Source organism: Puma concolor, chromosome D4 (assembly GCF_028749965.1).
Source record: "Puma concolor isolate L17-30 chromosome D4, mPumCon1.1.hap2, whole genome shotgun sequence".
In the NCBI taxonomy this organism is placed as follows: Eukaryota; Metazoa; Chordata; class Mammalia; order Carnivora; family Felidae; genus Puma; species Puma concolor.
The window spans coordinates 87,981,947-88,009,083 of record NC_141679.1 but is presented as its reverse complement, the minus strand read 5'-3'; the positions used below and the strand labels follow the sequence as shown (position 1 = coordinate 88,009,083).

The following is a 27,137-nucleotide window of genomic DNA, read 5'->3' as shown; positions in this document are numbered from 1 at the left end:
TGAAAGAAAATAGACTGAGCAAAGGTCTGAAGGTGACCCTGTGCGTAGGGCCTATTGCCAGTACCGCGAAGGAGGCCGGGCCAGCTGCAGTAGGGGCCAGTGGGCACTGAGTGGGCCAGAAAGCTGGCTGTGGTTCCGGAGGCCCGCAGTGCCTGCTGGAAGAGATAGGACTTGGCCTCCAGCAGGATGGGCCTCCCTGCCAGCGGTGCTCCCCTGGCTCCTGTTGCCCCGGGAAGATCTGGGAGTGAATGAAGGCAGAGGAGGGCCATGCCCGGTGCCCGAGCAGCCTGTTTATTGTGCCTTCCCTCAAGGGTGGCACACGGCCAGTGGGACAGCTGGCACCACAGGCCTTGTGGCAAGAGACCCAGGCCTGGGGAGCACAGACCTTGAACTGGGCAGGGACAGACCCTGCTGTGTCGGGGATCACAGCAGGTGAGGCAGGACAATGATAATGGTGACAATGACAATGGTAATAATAGCTGCTTTTTATGGAGTAGTTACCCCGTGCCAGGTGCCATCCTGGTATCTTTTGATATTCTATGTTATCTTCGCACAGTACTCCCTGTTTTAGAGGAGAAACTGAGGCACAGAGGGATGAAGACACTTGTTCACCAAGTGCACCTGCTCTTAAGCAGCAGGGCTGGGACTTGAAGCTGCGTGGGCCTGACTCCAGAGCTCTCAGCGCACTGTCACCAGTAAGCGGTGGTGCCAGCACTGAGACCTTGCAATGTCTGAGGGCACAGGGCTCTGTGGCTGCCCACTGGATTTCTGGAGCAGCCCAGAAGGCTCAGATAAGGGACACAGGGGCTCCAGGAAGCCAGGGGAACTGCTGGGCCCTGAACTGCTTCAGAGCTCTCCAAGGGGTGATATGGTGGAGTCCAAGAGACCAGATTCAAATCCCAGTTTGGGCAGAGTAGCCTCTCTGAGCCTGAGTTTTCTCATCTGGAAGACGGGATCATAACCACCATCTATTCTGTACTGAGTTTCATCAAGCCTGAGACTAAACGCTTCCCCAACATCTCATTTACTCCCAACAGCCCTGTGAAGTGGGGATGATTATCCCCATTTTCCAAATGAGGAAACTGAGGTCCAGAGAGGTTAAGTAATGTACAGTGAATTGTAGAAGTGGATTGAAACAGATCTGACCACAGAGTCTGCATGTCAAAAAAACAAAAGCAAAAATCAAACCCAAAAACAACTATTGAAGTATAACCTAGATAGGGAAAAGAAGGCATGGAAAGCGTGAGTGGGCAGTTTGATGAATTTCCTGTCCCAGAGGTCCCCCGGCCACTTTCTAATCACCACGGGTTCATTTTGCCTATCTCCTCCACCCTTTCCGATACAGACCCTGGTAGAAAGCTGGTTGGGGATTAATTCCTGATGATCCTCAGTTTTATAAGTGGTTTTTTCTACCTTGTTCACTCAAGTTGAATACAAAGGTTCAGTTTTCATCCTCAGCCACTTGTAGCTGAGGAGATACACTCTCAGAGCATCACTTAACTGAACCCTAGTCCCCTCTAAATGTAGACCTCTTTGGTGTCCAGGCCATTTTATTAACTTTTATTGAATTATACATTTTTTAAGTTTACTGTGAGAGAGAGCACGTGAGCTGGGGGAAGGCCCAAGAGAGAGGGAGAGAGAGAATCACAAGCAGGCTCCATACTGTCAGCACAGAGCCTGACCCAGGGCTCTATCCCATGGCTGTGAGATCATGACCTGAGCCGAGTAATCGGATGCTTAACTGACTGAGCCACCCAGGCACCCCTATAATTTACATTTTTAAAAATCACACATCATGATATACAACTCCTGAATATTCACAAAGTGAACGCTGGACATATTCAGATAAGGGACTAGAATCTTCTCAGCACCCAGCCAAATCCCCAAAGTAACTGCAATCCTGACTTCTACCACCACAGATCAGATTTTTCTTTTCTTTTTTTTTTTTTAGGGTTATTTATTTATTTATTTAGAGAGAGAGAGAGAGAGAGAGAGCAGGGGAGGGGCAGAGAGAGGGAAAGCGAGAGAATCCCAAGCAGACTCCATACCAGCAGCATGGAGTCTGACATGGGGCTCACACCCACGGACTGAGATCATAACCTGAGTTGAAACCAAGAGTAGGACGCATAACCAACTGAATCACCCAGTTGCCCCTCTGTATTTTTAAAGTTAAATTTTATCAAATTTTATTTATTTTTGAGAGAGAGAGAGAGAGCACAATTTTGGGGGGGAAGGACAGAGGAAGAGGGAGAAAGAATCTTAAGCAAGCTCCATGCTCAGTGCAAAGCCCGACGTGGGGCTTGATCTCACAACCCTAGGATTGTGACCTTAGCCAAAATCAAGAGTCGGACACTTAACCAACTGAGCCACCCAGGTGCCCCTATTTTATTTTATTTTAGAGACAGCGTGCACATGCAAGCTGGTGGGGGGACACGGGGGGGGGGGGGAGAGAAAGAGAGAGAGAATCTCAAGCAGTGTCCACGCTCAGCATGGAGCCAAAATTGGGGCTCAGTCCCATGACCCTGGTATCATGACCGGAGCTGAAATCAAGAGGCAGCCACTCAAGTGACTGAGCCACCCAGGCGCCTCAGATTGTTCTGTTTTTTAGCTTAGTGGAGTAAAACATGAATGGATTCATTTGGTATATAATATGATATAAGCTCTCTTATGTCTGACTTCTTTCACTGAACACTGTGGGGTTCACCCAAGCCATTGTATTAACAATAGTTTGTGCGTTCTCATTGCCATTAGTATTTCGTTGGTGATTACACCGTAATTATTCATTCTAATGTCAGGGACATTCAGATTCCTTTCTGGTTTTGGCTACTCCGAATAATACTGCTGTGAACATTCTGGTCTGTGTCTTGGGGGGAACATTTATATGTGCACCTTTGTTGGGTGTGTACCTACGAATAGAATTGCTGAACATTGAACATATGTGCATATTCAGCTTTGGTAGATAGTGTCATACAATATTCCGTTATACTGTCGATGCACACCAATTTTCACTCCCACCAGCAGTGTGGGCGACATCCTGTTGTTCCGTCTTCACTACAGTACAGGCTTGGTGTTGCCTGTACTGTTGTTGTTTCCAGTTGAGCCATTGTGGTGGGTGGGAAATGGTATCTCATTGTGATTTTACGGATTCTGATGAGGCTGAGCCCTTTTGTATATGTTTCCATATGTTCTCTGTCCTTTATGAAATACCTTTTCAAGTCTTTTGCCTTTTCAAGTCAATTTTTCAGTTGGATGCTATGTCCTTTAAAAAAAAAAAAAAACTATTTTGGAGCAGCTGGCTGGCTCAGTCGGTGGAGCGTGCGACTCTTGATCTCAGGGTGTGAGTTCGAGCCCCATGTTGGGTGTAGAGATTGCTTGAAAAAAATCTTTAAAAAAATGATTCGTAGAAGTTGTTTATGTATTCTGAATATGAGTCCTTTGTTGGATATATTATTGGAAATATTTTCTAGGCTGTGGCTTGCCCTTTTTTTTTTTTAACTTTTTAAACGTTTTATTTATTTTTGAAAGAGAGACAGACAGCATGTGAGTGGACAAGGGGCAGAGAGAGAGGGTGACACAGAATCCAAAGCAGGCTCCAGGCTCTGAGCTGTCAGCACAGAGCCTGATGCACAGCTTGAACTTATGAGCTGTGAGATCGTGACCTGAGCTGAAGTCAGACATTTAACCAACTGAGCCACCCAGGCGCCCCTGCCCTTTTTCTTTCTTAATGATATCTTTTGATGAACAGAGTCTTAACATTTTAAGGCAGTATGATTTATTTCTATATATGGTTTCTGGGTTTTTTCGTGACCTATTTAAGAAATGATCGCCTACTCTGAAGTCATAAGATAGACTCCTGTGTTTTCTTCTAGAAACCTTATTGTTCTACCCTTCACATTTAGGCCTGTGGTTCGTCTCAGATTAATTTTTGTGTACGTACGAACAGTAGTTTCTTCACTTCAGTGCAGATTGGTTTATCATTTTTTCCTTACGACCCTACTTAAGGAATCTTTACCTATCTCAAGGTCATGAAAATAGTAAGGATTTTAGGTTTTTACGAACAGTTTTATTGAGCTACAATTCCTATACCCTACAGTTCACCTATCTAACAGATAATTCGTGGTTTTTACTATATTCAGAATTGTGTGACTGTCACCACAATCAATTTTAAGATATTTTTATCACCCCAGAAGAAACCCCATACCCATTAGCAGTCACTCCCCATTTCCTTACAACCTCCTAGCCCTAGGCAGCCACTATTCTTCTTCTGTCTCCATAGGTTTGCCTGTTCTGGCTAGACACTTCATAAAAATGGAACCATATGACCTTTTGTGTCTGGCTTCTTTCACTTAGCATCGTGTTTTCAAGGTCCACCCGCGTTGTAGCAGTTGCCAATACCTCATTCCTTTTATGGCTGAATAATATTCCATTGTACGGATAGACCATTTTTGTTTATCCATGCATCACTTGATGGACATTTGCGTTGTTTCCACTTTGGGGCTATTACGAATAATACCAGTGTGAAAACATTAATGTACCGTTTTTTATGGGGACATATATTTTTGCCACGCTCAGGAGGAGACCTTTCATTCTTTTTTTCTTTTTTTTTTTTTTTTTTTTAAGTAGGCTCCACACGCAGCATGGAGCCCAGCATGGGGCTTGAACTCACAACCCGCAATCACGACCTGAGCTGAGATCGAGAGTCAGACACTTAACCGACTGAGCCACCCAGGCGCACCAGAACCTTCATTCTTAATCATATACGATGAGATTCAGTGACAACATGTCTGTAAAGCCCTGGCATGTACTAAATGCTCACACAGTGACAGCCATTTACGGGTTAGGTTACATAGTAAGAGACGCCCCAGTGTAGCTATTAACGAAAGCTCCTGTTATCCTCACCCAAGCATTGAGTCCCCAGCACACGCATGTCTGCCCACGGACGCTCTGAAGGCATACAAATGCTTGGAAAAGGCCCCCTGCTCTTTGCAGTTCAAGCCACACGTAGATAGTGGCACAGCAGAGAGAGCAGGCAAGGAATCGGGAGCCTTGGGACGTGCCTCTGCCAGACTGCTAATTTGAGTGTGACATCCGGGGCCTCAGTTTCCCTACTCAGAGAGTGGACCTAGGGCAGCCAGTGGTTCTGGTTCTTATGGGGGACTCACTTAGCTTCTTCCTGTTCCACAGGCTGTGGTTCTGCCAATGATCCTGTGAGTGCCGGGGAGTCACCGCTGCCCCTAGGGGCTCCTGTCGTGGAGTGCCCCCCCCTCCCCGCCTGTCCCCAGCATGGCGTCCGACACCCCCGAGTCCCTGATGGCCCTCTGCACCGACTTCTGCTTGCGCAACCTGGATGGCACCTTGGGCTACCTGCTGGACAAGGAGACTCTGCGGCTACATCCAGACATCTTCCTACCCAGCGAGATCTGCGACCGGCTCGTCAATGAGTGAGCAGGCGGGGGCGGGGGCACAGGCATGAGGCTTAGCATGAGCGCACGTGGAGGCCCCGGGACCATCGTGTGCACCGTGCAGGGATGCGGCTGGGGATACATATGTGTGAGGGGGTGTGCATGCCCTTGGGTATCTGTGGGTGCAGGAGAACACTGGTATGTTCATAGCCATAAGGTTGTGCGTGTGCATGTTGCTAAGCGTGTGGAGGGGTGTGCACGTGAAGGAATGGGTGTGTGGACACACATGGGCTGCAGCACGGGGTGTGTTTGAGTGTGTCCCTGCACGTGTGTATTACATCTACGAGAGAGTACAGAAACTGCATATAAGCGCAGGAGTTCTGTGCTGTTCCGTGTGCACTTGCCTGTGCCTGCAAACACGTGTCTGTGTACACGTGGGCACACACGTTTGCCCACTGGTGCACAAATAATGAACCCATGAGCAGGAATTGAACCGTTCAGAAAATCTTTGTGTGGGGGCACCTGGGTGGCTCAGTCGGTTAAACATCCAACTCTTGATTTCATCTCAGGTCATGATCTCATGGTTCGTGAGTTCAAGCCCCGCATTGGGCTCTGTGCTGACAGTGTGGAGCCTGCTTGGGATTCTTTCTCTTCCTCTCTCTGCCCCTCCCCCACTATTCTCTCTCTAAATAAATAAACAAACAAACAAACTTTAAAAAAGAGAGAGAAAAAGAAAATCTTTATGTGGAGCCTCCAAGGACTCTCCGCTCTTAGAGGTTCCTAGCAGTAAGATGTGCATTCACTCACCTCAGGGAGTCCAGTGCCCAGAAGAGAAATTGTTAGGCCAAACAGTTGCATATAAAAGCAAGAATTTGTGGGTGCACCTGGCTGGCTCAGTCAGTGGAGCGTGCGACTCTTGATCTCAGGGTTGTGAGTTTGAACTCTATGTTGCATGTGGAGATCACTTAAAAATAAAATCTTTAAAAAAAAAAAAAAAGGTTGGAACTTGTATGTGACCTGAGGACAGAGCCCAGTTTGATTTTTTTTTTTAAACGTTTATTTATTTTTGAGACAGAGAGAGACAGAGCATGAACAGGGGAGGGGCAGAGAGAGAGGGAGACACAGAATCTGAAACAGGCTCCAGGCTCTGAGCTGTCAGCACAGAGCCCAACGCGGGGCTCGAACTCACGGACCGTGAGATCATGACCTGAGCCGAAGTCGGACGCCTAACCGACCAAGCCACCCAGGCGCCCCAGGACAGAGCCCAGTTTGTAATCATGTTCCAAGCATTTGATGCAGGTCAGGCACTTGCTTGGATGCTTTGCAGACCAGAGTTATGTCCATTTTACAGATGAAGAAACTGAACGCTGGGGAAGTTCCATTCCTCACATGAAGCTGCCCACGTAGTGAACAGTCAAGCCAGGATTTAGATTCCAGAGTGTTTGACTCAAAGCCTTTTCCACCAGACCAGGAATCTTACATTAGCTGACCTCAGCAGGGTTTTATTGAGTGCTTGCCCTGTACCCAGCTGGGATCCTTAAACTCCTTGGCTTAATCTTCCTGTTGGAAAGGGTCCTGGGAGGGGCTGATCAAGGAATCAGAAGCTGGCTTAAAGATGAGGAGTGTGGACGTGTATGTTTGTTATAGATGTGTAGGATTTCGGGGGGAAGAGCTTGGAATTGGCTGTTGATAAGAGGCCCCTTCATCACCTTTGCACCCATGGTGCCTGGGGCCACTCTGTCTCACCTGCACAGTGCTCGGGACCCAAATAGGTACTGTTAGAAAGAGGGGCTGTGGCGGGGGGGGGGGGGGTGGGTGGGTACCTGGGTGGCTCAGTGTGTTAAGCATCTGACTTTTTTTTTCTTTTAATTTATTTATTTTAAGAGAGAAAGAGAGAGAGCACACATATGCATGAACAGGGGAGGGACAGAGAGAGAGAGGGAGAGAGAGAATCCCAAGTAGGCTCTGTGCTGATGCGAGGCTCAATCTCATGGCCATGAAATCATGACCTGAGCTGAGATCAAGAGTCAGAAACCTAAACAACTGAGCCAGCCTGGGGACCCAAGTGTCCAACTCTTGATCTCAGCTCAGGTCAATCTCAGGGTCAGGAGTTCAAGCCTCACATTGGGCCTCTCGTTGGGCCCTGCTCTGGACGTGAAGCCTACTAAAAAAAAAAAAAAAAAAAAAAAAAAATCAGTAAAAAGAAAGAAAGAAGGGCAAGGAACAGACGAGATGGAGGTTGCTGACCAGTGATGAGGGAAGGTTTCAGGGACAGGAGGGCTGGTGCTGAGCCTTGAAGGGAGAACGAGGGTCCCTGGGCTCCCCCTCAAGCCAGGCTTTCTTCCTTCCCAGGTATGTGGAGCTGGTCAACGCCGCCTGCAACTTTGAGCCGCACGAGAGCTTCTTCAGCCTTTTCTCCGACCCCCGCAGCACCCGCCTCACCCGGATCCACCTCCGTGAGGACCTGGTACAGGACCAGGACCTGGAGGCCATCCGCAAGCAGGTGAGACCCGCTTCGCCAGCCGGAGGGGATGGTCATGGGGAGGCAGCCTCGAGATGATCGGTGAGTCGGGGGCCGAGCCACGCGCCTCCAGCACAAGAATCCAGTGCATCCCCGCCTCGTACACCCCCCTCCCCAAGCTCAACTGCGGCCCAGGCCTGGGGGCGGGAGGGCAGTGCCGGTGACGGAGCTGTGCCTGCTCCCAGGACCTGGTGGAGCTGTACCTGACCAACTGCGAGAAGCTGTCCGCCAAGAGCCTGCAGACGCTGAGGAGCTTCAGCCACACCCTCGTATCCCTGAGCCTCTTCGGCTGTGCAAACATTTTCTATGAGGAGGAGAACCCAGGGGGCTGTGAAGACGAGTGCCTCGTCAATCCCACCTGCCAGGTGCTGGTCAAGGACTTCACCTTCGAGGGCTTCAGCCGCCTACGCTTCCTCAACTTGGGCCGCATGATCGATGGGGTCCCTGTGGAGTCCCTGCTACGGCCTCTCAGCTCACTGGCTGCCTTGGACCTCTCGGGCATCCAGACGAGCGACGCGGCCTTCCTAACCCAGTGGAAAGACAGCCTGGTGTCCCTTGTGCTCTACAACATGGACCTGTCAGATGACCACATCCGGGTCATCGTCCAGCTGCACAAGCTGCGGTGAGCTGCCGGCCCAGAGCTCACTGGGGCGAGGGTGGGGAGGTGGGTGTTGGCAGTCCCGTGAGGCTTCGTGAGCCCCAGGCCGGGCAGAAGTGGGGATGAAAGAGACAGTCCCCTTCCTTAAACCCAGTGTTCCGGCTGCCTCAGGGCTATCCAGGGCTTCTGGGTCCCCGCAGGCTTTTTCCCAGAATGCCCTGGAGCAGCTGTGGCGGGGATGGCCCCTCCCCTGCCATGGGCTGAAGGAGCAGGGGTCTCTGAGGCGGCCCCGACCTGTGTCCAGCTCTGACCTGTGGCCCCCGCTCCAATCTCCAGACACCTGGACATCTCCCGAGACCGCCTCTCCAGCTACTACAAGTTCAAGCTGACTCGCAAGGTGCTGAGCCTCTTTGTGCAAAAGCTGGGGAACCTGATGTCTCTGGACATCTCTGGCCACATGATCCTGGAGAACTGCAGCATCTCCAAGATGGACGAGGAGGCAGGGCAGACTAGGTGGGGACCCACCTGCCATGGTTGCCGGCGGGGTGTCTGTCATTCAACAAGCATTTACCAAGTGCCCTTCTGCCGAGTCCTGTGCTGGGTGCTGGAGATAAAGAAACGAATCAGACCCTGCCCTCTCGAAGCTGTATGAGCTAGTGGGGACAGATGAGTCATATTAGGATGGTGATAAGGGAGGCACAGGGCTGTGGGGTTGCCCTGAAGATCAGGAAGGAGGCAGGAAGAAGGAGGAATGGCATCCACACTGTCCTGAAAGCTCTTTCTGAGTCTCCCAGGGGAAAGGTGTTCCAGCAGAGGGAACAGCATGTGTAAAAGCTGGAAAGTGCAAGCTTGAGGAGTGAACGGGAAATTAGGACACTCAGACTGGATAGAGACGGGGTGGTGGCGTTAAGACGGCCAGCAGTATCCACCGTGCATTAGTCATCACAGCAGATTAGGTGTCTTCCTGGTTTGGTTGGTTGAAAGATCTGATTCAAACCCATCCAGCTGTAATTGGCTGTAAGCCCTATCCTCAGCCATACTTTAGCGGGTTTGGTCGATGGGCATGCCCCTTCATGACTGTCGGTAGAACCTAAGGGTGGCACATCCTCACCAGAATGGCAGGTAGTATTTCCCGAAGGTGGCTGCAACAGTGTCTCCCACCCCACATGTTATCCGATATGACCTTGGCACCCTTCCTTCAAGAGGTGAGGGGTCTGTGTTTTTGCCCTTAAAAAGAGGAAAAAAAAAAAAAAGATGAGACTGGAGGGCCTAGAAGAGGGCCCCAAGTAAATGCCTAGCCACCCTCAGGGAGAAGCCCTTCTAAACGCAGGGCAGCCCCAGTCCACAGGCCACTGACCCCGGCATGCTCTTCCCCCAGCATTGAGCCTTCCAAGAGCAGCATCATGCCTTTCCGGGCCCTGAAGAGGCCTCTGCAGTTCCTTGGGCTCTTCGAGACCTCCCTGTGCCGCCTCACACACATTCCCGCCTACAAAGTGAGAGGGAGTGGGGGAGGGGAGGAATAGGGAGCCCCGGGACGAGGGAAGGGGTGGGGCTGGGGGCCCCAAGGGGTCTGCCCTGGAGCTAGAGGCGGAGCTGGGATCCAAGGATCCCACCACCGCGTGGCATCTTCAGTGGTTCTGAGCATGTTCCATTCCCAGGTAAGTGGTGACAAAAATGAGGAGCAGGTGCTGAATGCCATCGAGGCCTACACGGAGCACAGGCCTGAGATCACCTCACGGGCCATCAACCTGCTTTTTGACATCGCACGCATCGAGCGCTGCAACCAGCTTCTGCGGGCCCTGAAGGTCAGCCCTGGCCCCAGGGGTCCTCGGTCTCTGGTCCATCCCTGCCTGGCAGGTCCTAGACTTGGCTGAGCCATGTCCCCAGAGCTCCCGTCCCTCCTCCACTTGTCCTCCTCATCCCCAGGACATCGGCAGTCCTGCCCCCTGAACCCCAGCCCCACGGTGCCTCATTTGTCCCAGCACCGGCCTTGTCCCAACAGCGTGGGGCTGCCCTAGTTTCTGTCCCCAACCCCTCACTTCTCTCAGAGAACAGAGTCGGGGTAAGCTGCACCCCAGAGGCCCATCCGAGCTCCCTTGCAGAGCCCTAGGCATGGCCCCGTACAACTTTAACAGGATTCGCCAACCCAGGCCCGCACCCTGTCTTCATACAGCTGGTCATCACGGCCCTCAAGTGCCACAAGTATGACAAGAACATTCAAGTCACAGGCAGCGCTGCCCTCTTCTACCTGACCAATTCTGAGTACCGCTCTGAGCAGAGCATCAAGCTGCGCCGACAGGTCATCCAGGTGGTGCTGAACGGCATGGAGTCCTACCAGGAGGTGACGGTGAGCCCCCTACCCGTGACGGCCCCGCATGCTCTGGCCCAGCCGCCCCTCTTCCTGCTCGCCTCGTGCCCTAGCCTCACCAGCCGGCTTGCAGTCCCTCGGGGCCGTGCTTGCTCTCACCCCTTTTTTGCCTGGCGCTGTGCTGCCCCCCTCGCCACCCCCCTTACCCACGGCATCACTCCCAGACTCTGGGACCTGGCATTCGGGGCCTCTGTAACCCGGCCCCACCTGACCAGTCCGTCACCACTGCCACCCTCCACCCAGGGATCCTGTTCTCCTGCCCCTGGGCCTCCACTCATGCTGACTCCTCAGCCCTTCTGTAACACTTTGCTGGGAGGTAATTTTTTTTTCCAAGAGCTGCTTTTATTATACAAGTAACAAAACTATGGGGGCACCTCGCTGGCTCGGTCAGTAGAGCATGTGACTCTTGATCTCAGGGGCGTGAGTTCAAGCCCCACACTGGGGGTAGAGGTTACTTTTAAAAAGTATACATTTCTAAAAAAGAAAAATAACAAAAATTTCTACTGTAGAAAAATTATAATTACAGATACAAACCAAAAACAAAAAACAAACAAACAAAAAAAACATAATCCCACCACCCAGAATAGCCACTGTTGCTGTTGAATACCTGTTGTTCAAGATTTAGCCTGTGCATGTTTACTTAGTAAATGGGATCATTCTGCACTCACAGTTTGTATCGCGTGGATTTTTATTTCAACAGTGTCTTCCGAATGTGAACATTCCCATAATCGACCAACATTTTTATAACAGAATTTCTTAAATAATGTTTCTCTTATGCTCACAGAATTAAGACATCTAATGCTTAGAAAACAAACAAATTCAAGCACAGCTGACCTTTGAACAACACAGGTTTTAACTGCGAGGGTCCAATTAGATGCCAATTTTGACAAAGACAGTGCAGTGCTATCAGTATATTTTCTCCTTCTTATGAGTTGCTGTCTTTTTTTTTTTTGAAACTTCTTTTTTAAAAGCTTATTTTTTTGAGAGAGCACGTGCGTGCTCTGGCTCGTGCAAGCAGGGAAGGGCACGGAGAGAACCCCAAGCAGGCTCCCTACTGTCAGCTCAGAGCCTGACGCCAGGCTCGAGCTTATAAACCTTGAGATCATGACCTGATCCGAAATCAAGAAGTCAGTTGCTTAACCGACTGAGCCACCCAGGTGCCTCCCCCACCTTATGATTTTCTTACTAACGTTTTCTTTTCTCTAGCTGACTTCGTTGTAACGCTACAGGATATAATACACATAACATGCAAAATATGTGTTAATCAACAGTTAATGTTATCACTAAGGATTCAGGTCGACAGTAGGCTATTAGTGGTGAAGTTTGGCGGGGAGTCAGAAGTTGTATGTGGATTTGCAGCTGTGCGGCAGCCAGGGATGGGGGTTTGGGGCCCCTAACCCTCGAGTTGTTCAAGGGTCAGGCATACTATGAAAACATGTCAACTACGAAATGAAAGTTGTTCACAGTCCAGCTCTCCTCCACCCCACAGCTGGGTTTAACCATTGTTTTGTAATTGCCGGTGCCCGAATGGTGTTCAGTGTCCTCATCCAGGGAAGGTCGCTCTGGTGCTGACTGTGTGTTAGAGCTGGGAGGCGGTGGCCAAGCCCCATCCCCACAGAGTGGCAGGACGGGCCTGCCCAAAATGTCTGGGCTGCGGGTACTGAATCAGCGCCATGGTTGAACAGTTAGGTTGCTTTTTTTTATTTTTTGCTATACCAAATAAGGCTTTGCTGACCATACTTAATTGATTATCCTTATAATACGTGACTGGGAATTGTAGGGACAATGGGTAGGTGTATTTTCAAAGCACTTGGGATGTATTCTCGAATTATCCTCCAGAAAGGCTATGGTGGCGATGTAGCCTCTGCAGGGAGGAGAAGGCCCGCTTTCCCACTGCCTGCCAACCCCAGACTTGAGAGCGACTGATACACTGAGATTGATTTTATAATCAGGTCAAAGGGGTGTCTTTTTTTTTTTCTTGATAAAATGCTAGTTGAAGATCCCCAAATTAATAAACTCTATCAAAGAAATGAAAATTAAAGTAACAAGAAATTACATTTCATCTTGAGAGACCAGTGATCCCCAACGTTGACAAAGGTTAGGGGAGAGCACTTTTGCATGCTTCCCACTGGTGAGGTATGAACCGTACAGCCTTTTTGGAAGGCAACTGGCAGAATTTGCCAAAACTGTAAATGCATCTGCCTTTGGGTCTAGGTATTCCACAGTTGAAATGTTTTTAGAAGGAACCAGAATGTTAGCAATAGAGAGACCTAGAAAAGTAACAGACAGTCCACCCACACAATGGGATATTATGGTCAATCTGTCTGCCCTAATGTGGGAAGATGTCCAGTGCATGTTGATAAGTGAGGAGAAGTTTCGGACCAATATTTATAATATCTTTTTTGCCTTTCCTCTCCCCCAAATATATATATATGTATATTTGTATTTGCATGATAGAAAAATCTAGAAGGATGCACACCAAACTTTCAATAGCAATTTCTTCTGGGGAATAAAGGGAGAGACTAACTTTTGCCCAAATAGTACTATTTGAACTTTTTACAGTGAGTAAGTATTGCTGTCGTAACTGAAAAAAATTTTTTTCTCAAATTAAAAAATATATGTGTATTTGGGGAAAAAAAGACAAAGAGTTAACTAAGGGTGGTACCCTCTAAAGTACGATGATCTCCCAAAATCTAATGAGAAAGGATGGCAGCAAATTAAATTACAGGCAAATGCCCTGCGAATACTTTAAAAAAAAAGCCCACAGATAACACAAAAAGAAATAGAAGATGTCAAGCAGCTTGAGGCCTCCTCCTCTGCCGGTGGGTCTGTAAACTGGTACGGCCACTTTGGCAGATAGTCGGGTGCTACCTGGTAAAGTTGAAGACGTGCACGCCCCGTGGCCCTGAAGCCCCGCCCTGGCGCCTGTGCCGCAGAGAAGCCCATGTACGTGGAGGCTGGGATGCGTGTACCAGACATTGAGGCTGCCGAGCACTGAAGCCCCCCTCGGATGTCCACCAACAGTGGGATGGACGAATAAATCAAAGTACCAGACCGCAACGGAAGGATGAATGCTTTTCAGATACTTGTAACAACACCGTTGACCTGGCACACTACGGTTGAATGAACATAAGCAGGATGCTAGAGAATGTTCGATATGGAATAGCGGGGATAGTAGTTCTCTCTAGTGGGGAGGAGGGCTTCTGATCAGGAAAGGGACCTATGGGGATTCCCGGGTGCTGGCAGGGTGGTGACAAAGTTGTTGGAAAGCTTGTTTGCTTCACACATGCTTGTAAAAAACTATATACATTTGTGCTTTAGGCCCTCTTCTGTATGAAGATTATATTTCATGGTTTTTGTTTTTTGTTTTTTTTTTTAATGTTTAAAAAAAAAAAAAAAAAAGCCCCGTAGTCTCCTCTTTCAGAAAGCCTTCCTGGACCAGCACAGCTCTGGCTAATCCCACAGCTCTAGCGAGCCCCTGGAGTCCAGCTCCCGAGTCTGACCCTGACTGCTTCGCTTGTCTCCCGGCCCGGCCCCAGGTCCAGCGGAACTGCTGCTTGACTCTCTGTAACTTCAGCATCCCCGAGGAGCTAGAATTCCAGTACCGCCGGGTCAACGAGCTCCTGCTCAGTATCCTCAACCCCACGCGGCAGGACGAGTCCATCCAGCGTATCGCCGTGCACCTGTGCAACGCCCTGGTCTGCCAGGTGGACAACGACCACAAGGAGGCCGTGGGCAAGATGGGCTTTGTTGTGGTGCGTGCCCGCGGGCTGCACCCCCTCCCCTCCCTCCCCGCCTTCCTCTTCCACAGCCCCCCTGCCTGCCGCATGAAGGATTGAGGCCAGACCCAAGGAAGAGTCTCCTAACCATGAATGTAGCTCACATCCATGGAGATTTCCTCCACCTGGAACGCTCTGGCATCTTCTCTCGGCCCCTCCATCCGTCCATTTGGTCCCACTGTCCAAGCTGCTCCTGGCTCCTCAGACCAGGTCCCCTGTTAGGTCTTTCTAACTGGGGTTAAATAAGCCTCTGAGGGACTGCCTGCTTCACTTCGGCCTCCCCACTGGGTTGTGATTCTGCGGGGAAAGACACCGTGATTGTTCCCGCTTTCGTGGTGACATCCCCAGCTCTTCCTACTGTGGTACCTGGCGCACAGGGGGGCGGATAAGTATTTGCACGGGAATGGGAGGAAAAAATGAAGCAGAAGCATCTAGTTTCTTCATCTCACTTATTGCTGGCTAGGCTGGAGCCCACACAGGGGACGGCCAGGCCCAAAGCTACATTGGGAATCAGGGTCGAGCCGGGACTAGCCCCCAGGCCTCCTAATGCTAATGCCAAGTCTGTGGGTTGCACTTCTTCAGACCAGATAGGCGAATTTGGTCTTGTCAGGATGGATTAGCCAAGAACGGAACTGCTGTGCTGACTCTCCTTCCATCTTGGTTCTGGGAGGGACATGGTAGCTCTTGAGCCCTGGTCCCCTGCAAGTTCTCTTCTCTGCCCACAGACCATGCTGAAGCTGATTCAGAAGAAACTGCTAGACAAGATAGTAAGTCGAGTCTTCATGAAGCTGCTTTGCCCCTCCCTTAGCCCATGAGGGGACGGTCTGCCCCTGGAGGAGACCCTTATTTTGTTAGGGGATGCCCTCATGGGTGCTGGGAGCCTGCGGGGCCCTGCAAGCAGGCCGTGCTGAGCCCTCCGTTGCCTTCAGTGTGACCAGGTGATGGAGTTCTCCTGGAGTGCCCTGTGGAACATCACGGACGAGACGCCGGACAACTGCGAGATGTTCCTCAACTTCAATGGCATGAAGCTCTTCCTGGACTGCCTGAAGGTACTGCCCGTCTCCAGCGGCAGCGGCCTCCTTGGCCACCCACGTGGCCGCTCTTCTGTCCCCAGGCCTCCCACCAATCATATCTGCCAGCAACCCCTTTCCCCAGAGTTCCTGTGGGAGGTCTGACTCACAGGCCCACCCCCTCTCTTAGAGCCCTCCCTCCAAGGGAAAACCCAGCCCCATCCGTCTTGGCAGTAATTTCTAGGCTGCCCACAGTCCAGCTGGGGACCACTGAGGTATCAGCTGGGCAGAATTTTGTCCAATAGATGGCTTTATTTTATTTTATTTTATTTTATTTTACTATTTATTTGGATGGTATTTTCAAGTAATCACTACACCCACCATGGGGCTCAAACTCACAACCCCAAGATCAAGAGTTGCACATTCCACCCACTGAGCCAGACAGGCACCACCAGTAGGATGGTCTTTTTTTTTTTTTTCCTTATTTGTTTTTTTTAAAGTGTGTTTATTTTTATTTTTATTTTTTTAAAAATTTTTAAACATTTATTTATTTTTTGAGACACAGAGACAGAGCATGAGTGGGGAAGGGGACAGAGAGAGAGGGAGACACAGAATCTGAAGCAGGCTCCAGGATCTGAGCTGTCAGCACAGAGCCCCATGCGGGGCTTGAACTCACGAACCATGAGATCATGACCTGAGCTGAAGTCAGACGCTTAACTGACTGAGCCACCCAGGCGCCCCAAAAGTGTGTTTATTTATTTTGAGACAGAGAGAAAAACAGTGCGTGAGCAGGGGAGGGCAGAAGGAGAGGGAAAGAGAATCCCAAGCAGGCTCAGCACTGTCAGTGTGGAGCCCATCATGGGGCTTGAACCCACTAACCATGAGATCATGACCTGAGCCAAAATCAAGAGTTAGATGCTTAACCGACTGAGCCATCCAGGCGCCCCAGAATGTTCTTTAAAAACAGGGGCTCCTGGGTGACTCAGTTGGTTAAGCATCCGACTTCAGCTCAGGTCATGATCTCACGGTTAGTGGGTTCAAGCCCCGTGTTGGGCTCTGTGCTGACAGCTCGGAGCTTGGAGCCTGCTTGAGATTCTCTGTCTCCCTCTCTCTGCCCCTCCCCCGCTTGCACTCTGTCTCTGTCTCTCAAAAATAATGTTAAAAAAAATTGGGGGGTACCTGGGTGGCTCAGCTGGTTAAGCGTCCGAATTTGTGGTTCGTGGGTTCGAGCCCCATGTCAGGCTCTGTGCTGACAGCTCAGAACCTGGAGCCTGCTTCGGATTCTGTGTCTCCCTCTTTCCCTGTTCCTCCCCCATTCACACTCTGTATCTCTCTCTCTCTCTCTCTCAAAAAGAAATAAAGATAAAAAAAAATTTTTTTTAATTTAAAACTCATCCTGGGGGTGCCTGGCTGGCTCAGTCAGTCGGTAGAGCATGTGACTCTTGATTTCAGGGTCGTGAATTCAAGCCCCACATTGGGCATAGAGCTTACTTTAAACCCAATAAATAAATGGTAGCAATTATTAAACAAATAAATAAAACGCACTCATCCTCTATTTTCTTGCTCTAGTTTCTATGAAGTTTCCCTTAAACTAATATTTTGAGCTTTGGCAAATAGAACCTTGTTTGTCCTATTTGCAGTTTTGTAGGTCAGCTCTCCACTCAGCCTTTGATTTTGTGGCAAGGAGTCCCCACCATTTTAATCCCATATAGAATGTACCCAGGACTGTCCTAGGTGCACTAGAAGGTATGTGGCCAGCATATTGTTCCCCTTCTTTGTCCAGTCGGAATGGCCAGACAGATACCCGTCAAGTTTCTAGGTTAACAATACCAGATGCTAATTAAGTACTAATTGATGTGGCCCTAATGGCTCTCATTTTGTCAGGAATTCCCAGAGAAGCAGGAACTGCATCGGAATATGCTAGGACTCTTGGGGAATGTGGCAGAGGTGAAGGAGCTGCGGCCCCAACTAATGACTTCCCAATTTATCAGTGTCTTCAGGTTAGTATTTCTTTCCTTTCCCTTTTTGCCTTTGCTGCCAGGATGCTCAGAGCTCTTAGTCTATGCTGAGTTGCGGTAATTGCTCTTAGCCTAGGTTTCTGTTAGAAATGTCACCGATGGTTTCTTTCAACCCTCCATAAGTAGTCCTCTTGTAACTGTATCTTAAGCGATCTCAGATCCTAACTTTTAGAAGTCACCTGGGTATGGATAATAGGTGATAAATCAGCAGTGCATCTGGCATCTGGTTTGTAAGCTGGGGTCCAGCAGCTGGGGTCTGAAGAGGGACTTAGAGGGGTTTTTCTCTCCTCTCGGCAGCAACCTGCTGGAGAGCAAAGCTGACGGAATTGAGGTTTCGTACAATGCCTGCGGTGTCCTCTCCCACATCATGTTCGACGGGCCTGAGGCGTGGGGCATCTGTGAACCCCAGCGGGAGGAGGTGGAGGAACGCATGTGGGCAGCCATCCAGAGCTGGGACATCAACTCACGGAGAAATATCAATTACAGGTGCGGAGTGAGGAGGGGTGGGGTGTGCGAGTGGGGACCGTTTGGAGACAGGATGCTCGTTCCCAACAAGGTCTGGTGAGAACTTACCTTTCTTCTAGTTGGGGTCAGGTCTCCCTGAGGAACAGTCCACACAGGGCACACATCTCACCCATAAAGCTTGGTGCGTGTTTCATGCACATCAGCACCTGCGTGAACCCAAAGTTTCCTGCCTACAGACATTTGATACATGCATATCTGTGGGAAGAAAAAAGAAGAAGAAGAAGAAGAAGAAGAAGAAGAAGAAGAAGAAGAAAAGACAGACGCACAATAGGAAACAAAACAGGAACCGTTCATGAGCTCAGTCCCTGAAAGGACCTCTACTCACAGTCTAGCACCCCTCTTCCGGCAGTTTCCCTCTGCACGGATTTAATTCTGTGCAGTCCAGCGGGCATCAAGTCTTCCTATCTTGTGACTGAATTTCCAGCCACAGGGTATGGGACTCGATCACTTTCTATGTGCAGATGGGCCGTCTTGTACTGACTGACATTGACGCTGAAAACCCACATTGGGAGGAAGGGGCTCATGCTTGTGGCTTTGTCAATTACCATCATTGCCAAGGAGAGATGGAGTGAATCACCGGGCCAGGGCGTTTGCACATACATTTTTCAGGCTTTTGGACCATGAGTCCAGATGGCCCATTGAAGGCCCTCCTAAGAAGTGTAGGGACATCTGGGTGGCCCAGTGGGTTAAGTGACTTCAGCTGGGGTCACGATCTCATGGATCATGAGTTCGAGCCCCATGTCAGGCTCTCTGCTGTCAGATGGAGCCCACTTCGGATCCTCTTTCCCCCCCGCCTTTCAAAAATAAATAAACACACTTCCACCAAAAAGGCCGTTCTAAGAAGTACAGTCACACTTCTGTTTCTCAGGATACATCTCCCTGCCTCCCCTAAGACTGAGTCTTTCCTTCTTGCCAAGGCCTCTGTTTCTGCACCACCTAATCTGTGTTCCTCCTACCTCCCTTACATGTCCATGCTCTTGACCTCTCTTACAAGGGAGCTCCCTTTGTGGAGCCTGAAGTGTGCTGACGGGCCAGATGCCCCTGTATCTGTTGTATCCTATTATCCTGCTTGTGGCTTGTCTCTAGGACCCTCCAGGGAGGAGAACCCTTCAACAAGAGAAGATGCACTCCCCCAACCCCTGGCATGAGATGTGACCTTGATTTTTCTTTCTACAGGTCGTTTGAGCCAATTCTTCGTCTCCTTCCCCAGGGCATCTCCCCTGTCAGCCAGCACTGGGCCACCTGGGCCCTGTACAACCTTGTGTCTGTCTACCGTGAGTACCACTCGTCCTTTGGTCAGACACAGGGACGCTCCCCTGGCTGCAGGCAGACTTGCCCTCAGGGAATTTATAACCGGGTGAGGAACACTAAGAGCACACAGCCCTCTTCTTTCCAGAATCTTTGGGACGCCCAGCATAATGGCTGGCCTGGCCTCATCACCAGAAGCAAGCCTGGCAGGCCAGATAGCCCATCCAGAGCTCCCAGACAGCTTTCTTAATGCTTCCTGCTTCCAGACAAGTGACTAGTCAAAAATCTCCATGCCTTCTGGAGGATGGAGTAAAACCAACCCAGACAGAGAACTAACCCCTGAGGAAACAGACTTCCCAGGGAACAGGAGAGAACTTTAAAACAAACCTAACTTTATTCCGCAAAGAGAGTCCCAGCCTCCCATAGACGCGCCTGAACCGTCCTCTGCCCGGTGGCTTTGGGTGGAGGACAGAGTCGCAGCCCTGGGAGACCTTGATGACAGGCCAGGTTTGACCCTCGTTGTCTTTCTTACTGGTCATGTGACCTCACACGGGTTATTCAACCTCTCTGGGCCTCGGTTTCCTCACGTTTAAAATGGGATAAAAACAGGATTGCTGTAAAATGAGACATGTGACGTGCTTAGGACAGTGCTTGGCCCATACCAGCTCTCCAATAAGCATTCGCCTTTTTCGTTATTACTTGAGGCTAGCTTTACCAAAAAATAGTACCTTCCCTCAAAAAGCAGTGTAGTACAGAGGAAAGAGCCCTGAGCTGGGACCCCCTTGGACAAGCCTCTGTCTCTCTGAACCTCAATTCTTTCATCTATAAAATGGAGGGATAAAAATAGCTCCTACTACATAGAGCTGTGTGTGTTGGGGGTGGGGGTGGGGGGGGTCCACTGAAATGCCGGTGTTCTCCACAGAGTGTAAAGCCCTGGATACCGAGCACTAGAATGTTCTTTATCGGCATGAACTGTGAACCCAATAATAGGAAAGAGTGGTAGTTCCAACCTGGCTGGTCACCAGTATCACCTGGTGGTATTTTATTAAAAATGCAAATAAATACAGGCTCCTGGGTCTGTTGAATCAGAATGCCCGAGGACAGGGCTTAGGAATCTGTATTTTTTTCAAAAGTTTCTCAGGGATTGGAAGCCACTGGTTTGGGTGACATTTCCCATTGGGGTGAGCCATGGAAAGAAATGTGACTGCGTACCAAAGTAGCCTTTTCCAAGGATTCACCCCTTGCTCCCGCATTGGGCCCAGGAACTCAGGCCCTTGGGGGTAGGCACAAGCACGGCTCCTCCTGGGTGCAGCAGTGTCCTCACCAGGCTGGGTCTTCACCTCACCCCTCTGGGAGGGCAGCCCTCACAGCAAGGGTGGATTCTGGGCCACAGGTTGCCAGAAGACCTACCCTGACCACCTGCTGTCTGCCCCTCCCGCAGCGGACAAGTACTGCCCCCTGCTGATCAAAGAAGGGGGGCTGCCCCTTCTGAAGGACATGATCAAGATGGCCACCGCTCGGCAGGAGACCAAGGAAATGGCCCGGTAAGAGACGGGCAGTGTTTCCACTTGCAGCCTTGGTTTGGGGGAGTGGGGGACACTGCGGGGAGCCACCCCCCCCCGGGGGCTAGGAATGGCTGAGATTCCCAGGGGCAACTCAGGAGTTGAGTGTGGAGGTGGACAGTGTCCCAACGTCCAGTGGGGGCCTCCCTGAATGTCATTTTGGCCACTGTGGCTGGAAACTAGATCATCGAGCTCCGAACAGAGCATCATTGCCCTCGTCTGTCAGCTTCATTTTCTTTTACTCCCAACGAACCCCGTCCTCTCATTACTGGCCCTTAGCAAGTCAGGTCGGAAATCATCATTATTTATTTATTTTTTAAACATTTATTCATTTTTGAGAGACAGAGAGTGAACAGGGGAGGGTCAGAGAGAGAGGGAGACGCAGAATCCGAAGCAGCCCTGGGCTCTGAGCTGTGAGCACAGAGCCCGATGTGGGGCTCGAACCCATGAACCGCGAGATGGTGACCTGAGCCGAAGTTGGAGGTTTAACCGACTGAGCCACCCAGGCCCCCCAAAATTCATCATTACTTTTGGCCAAAGGCCTTCTAACTAAAGAGAGGATGCAGTGTGGTAGAGGTCACTGTAGAGACCTGGCAGGCAAGGTAAGTGGGTTTCCAGGTGTGAAGGCCCCGCCCATGGCAGAGCTTCCGGGCCCGGCTGCTGTGCGGTTTTCATGACTGTGTCCGACCCCTCAGCAGCCCTGGTCCCGCACCCGTCAGCGCATGAGCGACTCTCAGGGATCCTGCACATGGCAGTCAGCAGTCCTCGCTTTCTCTGGGATCCATTCCAGAAGGGAGCCTGCTTGCATTTGCCCCAGCTGTAAACACGGTGTAGAACCAGGAGCATCAGGGAGGAGGGCCTGGAGCTGAGAGGCACCCAAACAAGGACTCCCTGGGCTGCTGAGGGCCGTCTGTTTCTGCAGTTTCCTCTGGCACAGGCACTTCATAAACATTCACGGACAGATTTGTCTGAGTTTGAGAATGGTAAAACTTAATCTCCCTAAAGAATCACCCGAAAAGATTGTTAAAAACCTACAGGCCCACCCTTTCTTTCCCAGTGGGTCTGGGAGCTATCAGCAGGAATCCCAGGAGATTTGAAAAGCTGGGTAAGACTGGCTCATAAACCTACCCCGGTCCCTTTGAGCATCTCTGTAAGACCTGAGATGTGTATCCGAGCTAGCCGGCCCATCTGAAGCAGGTGTGAGTGGCACTAAGAGGGGGAGCTCAGGAGTCACTCCACCCATCCTGCTCCTGTCCTACTCTGGGCGCCTCTTCAGCATATGGAGGCTGCCGTGAACACTGCTCCCGGCCCCTGACCGACCCAAAGGCTTAGTGTTGAATGGGAAGGCCATCTGGGTCCAGGGTGACTCTAGTAGGGCAGTGGTTCTCCAGGATCAGCCCGGGGGGGGGGGGGGGGGGGCGAGAGACTGGGGCCCTGAGCGCCAGTGGTAGTTCCTGACCGCTGCCCTGGGCCTGGCCTCTGCAGGGTGTCAGGGGCCCTCGTGTAGGGATGGTTGCCCTGGCCCCCACCCAGTCGCCTCAGACCTTCAGGCGAATCTGACACGCAGGCAGTTTGGGGTCCACTGGTAGACTCTGGGGAAGAAAAAGGCCTGGGTGTGCAGGGGGGAAAGTAAAGAAGGAAGACAGTGCTCAAGAAAGGAGCAGCGGGTTCGGAAGGTCAGGCCTGAGCCGATGCAGGGGAGCCCCTAAGCGCAGAGGCTCTGGGGCTGAGGGGGGTGGGGAGGAAGGGGGGGAGCACAGAGCACCGATGGTATTTGTGGCCACAGGGACCTTTGTCCTGGGCGTTCCTCACGGGTCGGCCGCCCCGCCAGCCCCTTGAAACGCATCACCTCAGTCAGCATCAGCATCACCGCTGACATTCGCTCACAAATACAGCAGCCTCATCAGCTGGGAGGGGCTGGGCCCAGCCCACCCCGAGGCCGCCCCCTGATCCTCTCTCCCCCATGGTCTCCAGCAAGGTGATTGAGCACTGCAGTAACTTTAAAGAGGAGAACATGGACACGTCCAGATAGAGGCCTCCGTCCCCACGGCCGCCACTGCTCTGGACCACGAGGCCAGGAGGAAGCTCTCAAGCAGCCCAGCGGGCAGACCCCCACCGGGGAGCCTTCCGCTGGATGAAGGGACACAGGGGGACTTTTGCACAACCGACGCTTTTCCTTAACATTAGTGAGATATATATATTATATATATATTATATATATATATATTATTTTTTTTGGTTAGGAAGTGTGAAGTTTTGTGTGTATGATTTCTGTACAAAAACAAAAGAAACACTCCTTGAGTCCTCGCAGCTTCCTTGGCCACTCTCAAGCCCCAACTCCAAGCCTTCATCGCTGCCACTCACTCCCGCCCCCCGCCCCCAACTAAATGCCTCTAACGTTGTGAGAGTCCAGTCCTTTCCCAGTGACCTCAGACCCTGGCCTCACTTCCCATTAGGAGAGGCAGCAGGCTTTTAACAGCCCACTCCAGCACCCCAACCCACCCCCCAAAGCCTGAGAACCCCCTCCGGGCTCCTGGGTGTGGCTGATGGCGTTCGGGATGAAAACTAGCCCCACTGGGTCTCCCAAATGCCTTGGTGCTCCCGGCCGTGGGCCATCTGGGGCGAGGAAGTGAGTGCTCAGGCCCAGGCAGCCCCGGCCCCAGAGGACCCTCAGGAGTGGGGCTCACAGCGGCCCTGCTGTTCTCTGGCCGGGCCTGCCTGAGGCCACGCTGCTACGGAGGCTTCCTCCTGGTCTCCCACCAGGTCCCAGGCTACTGAAGGCCCCAGCCCAGGGCTGGTCAGAACTCCGGCAGATTCCACTGCCTCTTCTGCCAAACAGATTCAGCACCTGCCCCAGCCCTGGGAGCCAGCACCTCTGGGACCGGGGCTTGCCCCTCACTCCCCAGCCCTTCGCCTGCCCGCAGTACCCATGGTGCCCAGGCACCCCACCAGCAGAACTGAGCCGGCCTCATTCGCCTCCCCCACCCGACCTGCCCCGCTGCCTGGAGGACCCCACCTGTCTCTCTGTGAGGCAGGAGGTCCCCACTCCAGCCGGACCCGCAGCAACAGCTAACTGCCTCCAGACCAGCACCGGGCACAGCCTGCAGTGGCCCCGCGTGGCCCTTCCGAGCCTCTCCTCCCTGTCCCCAGGCTTTACCTCGGGAACCTCTGTGCCGTGTTTCAGAGAAGTGTGAGCCGCAAATGTATCTCGAAATATCTTGTGGTCCTCCCTTGATGTAACTCCGAATTGCTTCTCGTGAGACAGGCAGTGGTAAGGATGCCCTTCCAGAACAAGGCGCTGGGGGAGCAGGGCCAACTCTGCAGGCTTCCCTTTGGGGATGACCTTTCTTCCTTCCTCCTTCCCTGGGCCTGTTTTTGGATTCTTCTAGCATTTCTGCCTCCAGGCAGGACAGGCTGGATGAGCAGCCCCCGGGAGAGGCACCGGCCTCCCCTGAAGTCTGTCCCTGCCAGCCCTGGGAAGGGGCCGGCCGCCCCGCGCTCCCCCAGCTTGGCAAACAGGCCACATCTGCCCCTCCCTCCATGCTCACATGGCCTGAGCCAGACCCTGGGCAGAGCTCACATTGCATTGCTTTACCACCTGGGGCCTGAGTAAATGTCTGTACTTTGGGATGTCACAGAAATACATTTTTGTGCAAAGTGGAGAAGAGCAGAGTGTCGTTTTTGCAGAAGGGACGGGGTCCGGAGAGGGGCTGTGGCCAGTCTGGGCACTGGGCCTAGCGAAGGGACCTGCGACAGGGAGGGTACATCGGGTCGATCTGTGTGCCCGGCCTGGAGGCCCTGTCAGCTGCAGCCTGGGGACAGGTGGCAGATCGGGCTGAAGTTCCTGCCTCCTCTGCATTCTCTCCATGCCCCCGTGCCGACTGACACTGGGGTACAGCTGGCAACAGCCCAACAGGGCCCCTGCCCAGGGTGGTTGCGTCTGATTGTAGAGACAATGTTATGTGTGAGATTATGCCCCGGCTTACGGGGAGCAGGGAGCAGAGAGGGCGCCCCTTGTGGGCTGGTAGGAGTGGAGGGGGGCCCTGGGGAGACTGGAGTTAGCAGGACAACAGTGCTGCAGGGACAGAAGAGCTAACATAGTTTCTGATAGCTCAAGGCCGCAGCCCTAAGATGACCCCGGCCCCCCTTGTTTTAGCCCCCCACACACCCCGTCTTAGAGCATTTACTAAAAAGGGCCTACGGTTGCGAATCCTTCTGTTCCTTTGAAATGTATTTGTATCATCTACAACTCAGGAGACCTGAAAGCCATTCCTTCAAAGGAATGTTTGGCCTTCAAAGTGTAATGCTCAGGAAGGATCAGGCCCCCGTTTCCTGGTCCGTGTGGGAGGACAGGCACCGAACTTCAATTATTGCCAGCTAGCACACACAGCTGGCCTAATCAGCATTTACACTGAGCAACCCTTTGTAATTTTTCACTTCCCCCAATCTGTTCAAGCCACTGCTGTTCCCTCTCTCCACTCCCTCGTGCTCCCTTTAAAACACCCAGTCACCTGGGCGTTCAGAGCCGCATTCAGTTCACACAGCAATAACATATTACTGATAAAATCTGTCCTTACCACTTTAGTGTCCGACTTTGTCTCTGACACCAGCACAGGGCCTGACTCCTGGAAGCTTCAGGATTATTTGTTTCCACTCAGCACACTAACTCACCCGTTGCAATAACCAAGATTGACTTACACGTGAAAGTCACATGACTCAAATACCTACCCAGGCTAGTCAAAGGTGGGAGGGAATTCACTGATGCAACTGGGGACCTAGAGTTAATCTCAGCTTCAGGAACAGCTGGATCCAGTCAATGTTGCTAAGATGTCTCTCACTCCCTCTTTCGTTACTGCTTATCTCTATGTCTCTATAAGGTGGCTTCATTCTCCTGCCACAGTCTGTCTCCACATAGTGTAAAGACAGCTGCCAGTTGCCCTTATAGCCTATTCTTCAAGCCTGAGATCCAGAAGAATGCCCATTTCTCAGCATTTATACAGTACTCTCATAGAATGATCCTGATTGGCCCTGCTGAGTCACATGTCCGCCACCTAGAACCAATCACTGGGGACATTAAGACAGGGAACCAAGTTGGGCCCTCTAGTCACATGCCCACCTCTCCTATCGTGGAGTGTGGGACACAGTTTCTCCAGAACCACGTGGAATGGGGAAGAGTCAGTGCCCCAACAGAAAAAGGGGTGCTGAGCTGACAAAACAGCAGATGTCAGAAGAGCATACTGTGTAGGATCTGTTGGAGAAAGAAGGTGGATGTTGGTATCCATGAGAGGTGTGGGTGGAAAAGGCAGGGCAGCACCGGGAATGCCCTGGGGACCCAGTTGAAGGCGTGTGAACAGTGAATGCTGATGAGGTTTCCTCTGAGAAGAGCCTGAAGCCTCCTGTTGGGCAAGTCCTTCTGGCAGGGCGAGGTGTTGGCTTATAGCAGGGGAGAGGTCAGTGCTAGACACTTTACTTGCATTATTTAATCCTCCCAACCACCTTAGCAGGGGGGTGCTACTATCAATCCCCACTATATAGACAGAAAACAGAGCTCAGAGTGGCTCGGTAACTTGCCCGAATTCACACTACCTCTGTGCTGGTATTTCTGACTCCACTTCGCCCCTTCTACCCAGGATCTGCACCACGGATGACCGCTTTGCTCTCGTCCCATTTGCAATATCTTTTTTTTTTTTTTTTTTTTTTTTAGGTTTATCTATTTATTCTTGAGAGACAGCGAGCACAAGCAGGGCAGGGGCAGAGAGAGAGAGAGAGAGAGACAGACAGAAGCCAAAGCAGGCTCCAGGCTCTGAGCTGTCAGCACACAGCCCCACGTGGGGCTGGAACCCACAACGTGATACCATGACCCGAGTGGGAGTCAGAGGCTTAACCCACTGAGCCAGCAGGCGCCCCCATTTGCAATATCTAAAAATGAATAGCAAGGAGGTAAGGGCGTCACCAGAGCAACCTAGGGCTAGTCCTGCCCCTCTAGAGAACTCAGTCATGTCTTCGAAACCGGCACAATCCTGCAACCTGGAGTCGCACCGAACACCTTGAGCAGAGCCACCCCGGGGGCTGCACGCATGCGCGAGGCCACGGGTTAGGGGCGGGC

General features: G+C 51.5%; 1 protein-coding gene across 4 annotated transcripts in view; it reads left to right on the top strand.

The window, feature by feature from the left end:
• The window catches only part of ZER1 (zyg-11 related cell cycle regulator), a 31,201-nt gene extending 6,505 nt beyond the window's left edge, over window positions 1–24,696 (top strand). For 2 of the 4 annotated variants that reach the window (XM_086684209.1, XM_086684211.1), the window contains exons 2-16: window positions 5,185–5,441; window positions 7,755–7,905; window positions 8,109–8,545; window positions 8,858–9,034; window positions 9,900–10,014; window positions 10,180–10,326; window positions 10,695–10,868; window positions 14,429–14,644; window positions 15,394–15,435; window positions 15,598–15,717; window positions 17,563–17,678; window positions 17,994–18,182; window positions 19,398–19,495; window positions 20,911–21,013; window positions 23,006–24,696. In XM_086684209.1, the coding sequence (XP_086540335.1) occupies window positions 5,284–5,441; window positions 7,755–7,905; window positions 8,109–8,545; window positions 8,858–9,034; window positions 9,900–10,014; window positions 10,180–10,326; window positions 10,695–10,868; window positions 14,429–14,644; window positions 15,394–15,435; window positions 15,598–15,717; window positions 17,563–17,678; window positions 17,994–18,182; window positions 19,398–19,495; window positions 20,911–21,013; window positions 23,006–23,063 (2,301 nt within the window). In that variant the 5' untranslated portion in view covers window positions 5,185–5,283 and the 3' untranslated portion in view covers window positions 23,064–24,696. Of the gene's footprint in view, window positions 1–4,623; window positions 4,837–5,184; window positions 5,442–7,754; window positions 7,906–8,108; window positions 8,546–8,857; window positions 9,035–9,899; window positions 10,015–10,179; window positions 10,327–10,694; window positions 10,869–14,428; window positions 14,645–15,393; window positions 15,436–15,597; window positions 15,718–17,562; window positions 17,679–17,993; window positions 18,183–19,397; window positions 19,496–20,910; window positions 21,014–23,005 lie in introns of all 4 variants that reach the window. The other 2 variants (XM_086684210.1, XM_086684212.1) reach the window with 2 other exon arrangements.
• Window positions 24,697–27,137: the final 2,441 nt, after the last annotated feature.